We start from the raw sequence: 8,356 nt of genomic DNA on the forward strand, positions 1-8,356 counted from the left end.
GCAACATACGGTAGCTAATAATGAGACTGTTGGAACCGCATTTCAGTAAAAAGACACAGGTTCCTCATTCTGTTTTATACTGCAAAATGCACACTAGATTCAAACTCTTCATACTTCTGAATCAATCATTTCACTACAAGTGTGGACAGAATTAGCAATGTATGGAGAAAACCGCTTAAACCCCTTAGCTGCCAAAAGTACTTTAAAAAGTACAGAGACACAAACATGACTTTGCTTAACTGGCAAGCTGACACATTAGGGAAAGCATTACACCGAATCTGACTTAAGGAAGGTTGGTTAGTTGTCAGGTATCCTTTATTCACTTATCTGAGAATAAGCTCCCTCAGTTTAAATTTGAGTAATCTAGGATTAGGCCAAGAATATTTCCTGTAACAGCAAATGCTGCTGAAAATGATAAAAAGAATCAGATGTAAGAATGTCTTCCCTACAATCATTGTGACTTATTAAAAATAATTAGCCACGCAGGATAAGTAAAAAATAAAATGTGTTAACATCTCTCTTAGCCTGATAAAATTATGTAAAAGAATTAGCAGTGGCAGAAAACTGAAAATGCAGGTGTTTAAATATGTTAAGTTTTAGAATACAGATGACAAGCACTTTTCTTCTAAGTTGCTAAGGATGTCTGTTAGTAAGCCCCTGGAAGTCTTGATAATATTTTTTGGATGTGAATAAAGTTAAAGATTGCCCTTCAGGTATTTGAGAATTCTTGACCGAACAGTTTAGAATTAAACTTTCTAAAGTTCTTTCCTATGGCTATTATCTATAAAGTGGCAAACATTTTTCATGCTGCAAGACAATTTTTAATGTGAAAAAGAATTATGCCACTATGTAGTTCTACATTAAAAAAACCAATTATTTTTGTATAATGTATATATAAGTGGTTTATCTTCATTATTTCCAATGAAAGAGTTAATTATAAATCCCTTTGGAAGCATAAAGCATAATAAGTATTGTCATTTACTTAAATACAATGAAATTGGTTATGTATATTGGAAATAAAACCTACAATAATGGTATGTAACAATTATACTAATGAAGTGCCAGTTGTTTCACATATCATCGTTTTTTAGACCCACTGTTACCACTTGTAGGCTTATTAAAGCTCCTACTCATCTGTGGAAAGTGTACAGTTGGGGTTCTTTCATTTGGGCCATACAATCCTAGATTTCTGGCTGCAGCTGATTTTCTGAGTGGCTTGACACTAGGGAAAGGACAAAAGACTTGTGGCTTAGAAGTGCAGGATTTTGCCACTATTCCACTGTCATTGGCTAAACCTGGCAACTCAGAACTGTGTGTTTCATCGTCAGTATCATCTCTACTATTCTGTGTAAGTTCCAAGGTTTCCAACTTCTGCTGGACCTCTGATACGTAGACACTGGAATCATTATCTTTATAAGTTGGTTCAGGAGATTGTCCATCTGTTGAAATGTTCCCATCACCTTCTATAGTTTTAGATTTATTTGCAGTTTCTTTTGTATTAATACTGCTAGCATTCCCGTGTTCGCTCTGTTCCTCTATTAGTCCTATTGTATCTCCGTAGCCCAGGTGGCCTTTGGCTCGCGCTAGGTTCTTTCGATGTACCCTCATGTGAGTGCGCCATGGAGAGTTTAGCTTTGCTTTAATATCTTCATGCGGACCTGGTAACATCTTTCCCCCAGTGTGGCTTGGAACATTGTTTTTGGCAGACTTGCTGGTTTGTTTGATCTTCTTCCCTAGCAAAAGATGGTTGATTACTGGAGAATGGTTCACCTGAGAAGGCATAAGACTGGTAACTGGGCCTTTATCTGAAATTTAAAAAAATGTATTTAAAAGTATGCTGTTGAAAGAGACATGGCAAATAGAAAGACCATTTTCTGATTGTGTTGTAGACACAAAAGTAAAGACTGGTAGGATTTGAAGAAGAGGAATGTTCATTTCATTTACATTCTACATTATTTAAAAAACCAAACCTGAGTCATCTATCTTGCCCAACAAGTAAACACTGCATTATGATTGGCTGCAATTTTATTCATTAAAAAAAATGAGTGCAAAAAATAGAAAATACTATTTTCGGAAAATCCTGAAAGTAATTTTAATTAACATTTCTAAAAATGAAAGGAAAGGTGTTGCATATGGGAAGCAGCCTTGAAACTATTTGTCTCTCTCTCTCTCCCATTTGCAATAACTGGGAGTGACTCTTCAGAATTTTCCTTCTCCTCCCAAAAAATTCCATTCTCTTATGCACTGCTACTGCTGTCACCTATCCCAAAGTAAAGCCACATAAAAATACATTTTTCCTAGCAATGATGATCAGAATAGATGTTAATGTGAAATCTAATATAAATGCTGCAACAATTAATCTATGAATTAAGGTAGGTTTTTTTAAGTCAATGAATAAACACCACAATAATAATTTAAGTAATTATGTTTCCATTACCACTTAGGTTAACTAAATCATGTCAATAAGATGCTAGATATCTTTAACTTACATTTATAAAGCACATAGTCAAAAAGCCATGTCATACCTCATCTTATGCAATGAAGGTTGATTAATTGAATCTGGTATTCTCAAAGCACATCAAAATGTCAAAAATAATCAATGTAACTAAACTATGTAATTGGAAAAGATTAGTAAAAGGAAGATTTGGCAATCTTGGAAAATGAATTTTTTGTTTTGGTTTGACAATGTAATTGTATTGCATTTCTCAAACTTTTAAAAAGATACTGCCCTGTGACATTCAGATCAACTGTCCTGACCATCCATCCTTACGGACAGAGAAGAGAGCAAGATACAGCATGCAAACACTTTCATTATTGCACCAGTGCAGGAGGTTATCGCAGGAGGGTAAGTGAAAATGCAATGCCTCCATTGTTAATCCCACAGACAATATGACCATTAACTATTTCAATTTATTCTAACTGAAGCACTGTATAAGCCTGTGAAAAAAAACATGTTTACCTATATATAAACTTACAGGATTTAGATCAAAAGTCTTTATACACTAAATCAATTTATTCTTGTAATGCTTCAGTAGTTCAGGCTGCTGCTTAGTATCTAGTTAGATTTTTAGAAATTTGTATTCCAAATCCAAGGATGCCAGAAGTGTTAGTGAAATCAATACTAAAGACCCTGGAACCCAAATAGCACAGATATCTTTAAATACCATTATTCAGCTGGTCCCTGGGATCTAAAACTATCCCAAGGTCATCATCTTCAGACCCTAACAAAAGAAAAACAAAGATTATAAACTCTTTTATAAGTATCTTTTCACCATCAAATGAGATTATTTCAGTCACGCTGACAGATCTCATTTTTTTCCCTCTTCTTCTTACACACTGTAAACTAAACTGAATACAACTGTGATTTGCTTCTTAATACAAGTACAACTTGAACTAATAATTCCTTCCAATTATTAATTTACCTGCTGTAATATACACATGATGAACCTGCTGTTGCTGCTTCTTTTTTATCCGAGAATACTGTCTTTTCAATGCATTGATATCAGTTGTCATACGTTCCATCATCATACTGTTAAAAGCTGCATGATATTCATTTCGGCAAGCATTTATTGCACCAGGACTTAGTTCTGCAATGTTACTCGAGCCTAAACTGTGTTCTTGATTATGGTCTGGGAAAACATTAGAAATATATCAGCCAGCTCACAGTGAAACAGTTGAAGCTACCACTTCCACTTAACTGAATTAGAAAACTTAAAAGTCCTACATACAGAAATGGTTTAGAATCAAAACCTGTAAATACCTTGAAAAAGTACTGCTTTAGTAGTGATAAATACTTGGCTGAGGGTAACAGGTTATTTTAGAATGTAGCATACAGTCAGCCATGGAAAGATACTGATAAAAAAACCAATTCCTTAATGAACTCATAAGATCCAATCATCATATCATATGACTGTAGGTGGGGACTTCTCAACCGAAGATCTTTTTTTCTATTTAAAATACTATTTTCAGTGTCTGTAAACTGTGATGGTCAGGCTGGCCTTATAATGTCACTTGCAGGGCTGGGGTTTGTATTTTTGTAGTCTTTGGGGAAAGATACCTCTTGCAATACCTTTCAATGAATTTGCAAACAAAAGCTTTATTACAGCCAAAAGCAATATGCTGTTTATGCAATATCAATAGAAATGAAGGCACAGTTAGAGACCTTGCTTCAGTTTTTCGATGTTTTCCTGGCAAATTCCAATAGAGCAATGGCAGAGGAACTAGGAGATGCAAAAAGTAAAGTTCAGGGGCCACATTTTGATTTCTATATTGTCTAACCCTTGCCATAGATGCTAGACACATCACATCATTGTCTTAAAGGCCGCACAACTGCAGTGACTTTTTATTTGGATATTTGATTATCAACTTAGATCCAACTGGGAATAAGAATTGAGGAAATGAAATTAGTCTCAGCAACAAAGCCTCATAAAGCAACTGAACACCCCTCCTTTAAAATTATTGAAATTTAAGAAATTAATATTTACCTTTGAAATGCTTTTGATACTTCTGTAATTCTGGAGCCAAAAATCCACTAAATGGTCCAAGACATCCAATAACATTTGCTAGGGAGTCTTCATCATCTATTTCATTTTCTTCATCGCTGTCTTTTATTTTTCCCAGTCGGCTAAAAACCGAGGGCACACAGAATAATAATTTGAGCGATTCCTTAAGATCTATCTTTCTTTACTTACACGACAAAAAGTCAGAAAATGCCTTACCTTGCAGTTGATTTTACCGTAGCAGGAAATGGTGTAATGTTGTATGTATATTTCTCCCTTAATTCAGATAGCTGAGGGAAGGGGAACTGGGCCATAGAATAAACCATCTATGAAAAAAGAGAGAAAAGAAACTGAAGAAAAGAATGCCTTTGGGAAACTTTTTATGCAAATACAAATACAAGGTAATCCCCATAATATTTGCAAGATTAGGCAATAACTTTTGCACATTTACAAAAGCAAATATGAAAAGCTTGATTTTTACGAATGCAACAAAAATTATCTGTAGGAATACAAAGAATAATCCACAAGAAATATAACCAGTCAACTCCTGAAATAACCAATGGAGATAATAGAAATGTTAGGCTGAAAATAATGAAAAAGCGGTGAATGCATGTATTTCTTGTATTCAAAGGAATTAGTTTGCACAGCAAACCATGCGTATGTATCTAACAGCTACTTATTTTATACCTTAAATGCATTTGTCCTCAATGCATTGGAGTCTGAACTATATGATTTCAATTTTAAAGAGAGAGTCTGTATCAACTGCAACTGATATATTCGTAGAAATATGTCTGTTACTTATATAAAGAAATTTTCTCTTTTATGGATTTCTCAATATCTCAACACTTCATTAAGTGACTTTGGACTAATATTTGTGCAAATGGTTTCAGCTTGTTCAGTGAAATTACTATAGTGCATTATATCACAACAAGAAAACTAACTCTGTTGTGTCAAGTTGGTTTCTCATTTTTTTCAGTACTTCTACAGTTGGTCATCCAATAAATAATCAAAACTATCAAGATTTTATTAAGACTGATATATGACAGTAATAGTAAAAAAACCTGAAAACTTGAAAATGCTTGTAATACATACTTAGGACTGAAAAAACATTGATAAGGCAATTTTGGATATTATAAGACTAGTTAATAAAGTCTCCACAGGGTAGAGGGGGCAAGCTATCCTTCAGATTTACAGTATTATTTTCAAAAACTCATTTTTGTTCTTTATTTTGGTCAGGTAATTCTTCATGCACAATCTTTCACATTGATGTGAAAAATAATGGGAATTGAATTGTCTTTATAAAATAAATTTATATATACTGCTTGATTTTAGATATTTTTATTAGAATATACTGATTCCTTATTCTCAAATATTGTTCTAAATATAAGCCTCTGCAAACTGAAATTATGGACTAACAGATGTTGCAATTTTAAGAAATGAACAAAAGGCATACAGTAAATAATGCCAGAGAAAATTTTGAAAACTTTTTTGGAGGGAAATTCTGGATTACATTACATTTTTAAATAAATTTGATTAAAGACCTGTGGCTTAATATGCAAATCTGCTAGACCTCAAACAGTGTATCGTGCATGAAAAATGAGAAAAATCCCACATTGTACTGATAGTGGCGGGCAAGCAATTCAGCAGCACAAAATCAACAAATGTGTAAACAACCTCTCCCCCATGCACTGAAAGTGTAAATTCTGCCCTACATTAGTGTTATCGTCTCTTCATTATTATTCTACCACTTTCTTTCCTGAGCAGGAGTCTAAGGGAATCTAGAAATTATTTATTTCAATAGCAACCTTTTTCTTATGATCTGTTCCATAAATAAAACAATGACTATATCATTTCATTAGTGTTGTTGATCTCTGGACAGTGAGTGGGTTTTTTAATCACACACACACACACAAACACACAGCGAGAGAGTTTTCATTTCTAGCCATAACATATTATTCTTCTGAAATGAAATACATAATTTTCACTTCCTCAGCAATATCTTCAAAATAATAAAGACTTAGCTGTTGAGAGAAGAGGATAAGGAGTCACTATCTTAACGGTATTAGATTAATTTTGTTCTGACAAATGTTAGGGGGCTAAGAAATCTGGACTGCAAACAATCCAGATTTGTCTATTCAGTGTATTTTTTGAAGTCTTGACTATTAGCCATAAAAGACTGTATATTGTAATTTTGCACATCAGTCAAAACCACTAAAATGGAGACCATAACTGATTGGAGAGCAGTTTAAGCTGACATTTGCCACGTATTTCTCATTATAGCAGTGATTCTCAGCCCTAGTTATTTTACTATTTGTTCTCAGGATTCCTTAGCCAAAAAAATGGCTATACAAACTAACATCTAAAACATTATTGAGAATAGATAGACTTACATGGACAACCATTTTATATTTAAAAAAAAACATATTGTATTTTTCATAAGATTTTTTGCTTTAATATACTTGCCAAAGTTTGATAGAAAGCAAATATTACCTTAATGAATCCTGTTATTAACAATATGCTATTAAGAGAGAGTGATTAAGAATTTTACTAGAGCTTTAACAGTTACATATATAGCAAGTTGGATTTCATGTCAATCATTAGCCCAATTTTCTCACTGACTGATATGACAGTAGTTCCACTGGGATTGAAGCAATCTTTCTCAGTTTTACTTAGAAAAGTCAGTGATTGAGTCTTTGACTCTGTGACTTAATTAACTTTTAATATTTTTAACAGGATATATTACGTTGGTTTAAGTCCAATCTAATTTCATATTTCCTTACTAACCTGCATGAGCTCATTGCTATCAATGAGTTTATCTTCCAGCATCTCCTGCGTTAATTTTCCCATGGTGCCATAGAAGTCATCTGCAGTTTCACAAGAATTGACCTGCCTGCATCACAACAAAAATATTTCTGTCACTATACATATTGTAATCCTATATTGTACATTGTTTGCTTTATTAAGATGTTTTTCTTGCTTTTTTAGGATTACATTTAAGGCTGGCCTGTATGTATAAATTGGACTACCTGTGTTTCCCCAAAACTAAGACTGGTCTTATTTTGTTTTGGGCCCCAAAATAAGCACTAGGACTTATTTTTAGGGGGGGATCTTATTTTTTTCCATATACATTAGACCTATTTCTTCTGCTTACTCGTGGCAGGGCAGGCGGCTGTGCAGCATGCCAGTGCCACCGTGGCGTGGGAGTGGAGCTGCCCCATTTGCCCTGCAATGGCTTACCTCAGGGTTCCCACAGCCAGGCCATTCATGCCGTGACACTTGTTTTGCCTCACAGCAGTGGCTCCAACCATGTCTAGCAGGAGCCTGCACGACTGCCAGCCCACTTCTGCTTGCTCGCAGCTGCAACTGAGCAAAAGGCCAAGCAACGCGTGTCTGCTGCAGCTACAAGCTAAGGCAAGGGGTGGAGCTAATCTATGTGCCTACACCAGCTTACCTCAAGTCTCCCATAGTCAGGCCATCCATACCCCGACACATGACTCACCTTGTGGCCACAGCACCAGCATACTATTCAGCCTCTTGCTCTGCGGAATCTGCAAGCAAGCAGAAGAAGTGGGTCGGCAGCTATTTGGGGTCCTTCTGCGCATGGTTGCTGGTACTGCTGCCGCGATGTAGGTGTCGGGAGCACAGAAGGCCTGGCTGTGGAGGCCCTGAGGTAAGCCAACGCAGGGCATGTAGGGCAGCTCCACCACCCCTTGCCTCATGGCAGAATGGGCGGGTGGCTGCACAAGCTCTTAAGTAGAGCTTGTTTTGAGGCTAGGGCTGATATTAGGCACAGGCATAAAAACATGCTAGGTCTTATTTTAGGGAAACAGGGTATGTCCTCAATTTTGATTCTGGTA

At 35.5% G+C, this 8,356-nt stretch overlaps 1 protein-coding gene across 2 annotated transcripts; it reads right to left on the minus strand.

Annotated features, from left to right (window-relative positions):
- Window positions 1-798: 798 nt before the first annotated feature.
- LOC148044113 (TBC1 domain family member 30-like) lies at window positions 799-7,407 on the minus strand. 2 transcript variants are annotated; one of them, XM_087723490.1, is made up of 6 exons: window positions 7,284-7,407; window positions 4,719-4,825; window positions 4,485-4,624; window positions 3,423-3,629; window positions 3,165-3,221; window positions 799-1,805 (listed from the first exon to the last, which is right to left on the minus strand). In XM_087723490.1, the coding sequence occupies exons 1-6, from the start codon at window positions 7,344-7,346 to the stop codon at window positions 1,078-1,080; spliced, it is 1,302 nt and encodes a 433-aa protein (XP_087579616.1). In that variant the 5' UTR covers window positions 7,347-7,407; the 3' UTR covers window positions 799-1,077. The 2 variants fall into 2 exon arrangements, with proteins under 2 accessions (XP_087579616.1, XP_087579617.1); XM_087723491.1 differs by lacking the exon at window positions 3,165-3,221.
- Between the last annotated feature and the right edge of the window lie 949 nt (window positions 7,408-8,356).

This window comes from Thamnophis sirtalis, unplaced genomic scaffold (assembly GCF_051295495.1).
Source record: "Thamnophis sirtalis isolate CommonGarterSnake01/CBP01778 unplaced genomic scaffold, rThaSir2_p1.2 scaffold_9, whole genome shotgun sequence".
Taxonomy (NCBI): Eukaryota; Metazoa; Chordata; class Lepidosauria; order Squamata; family Natricidae; genus Thamnophis; species Thamnophis sirtalis.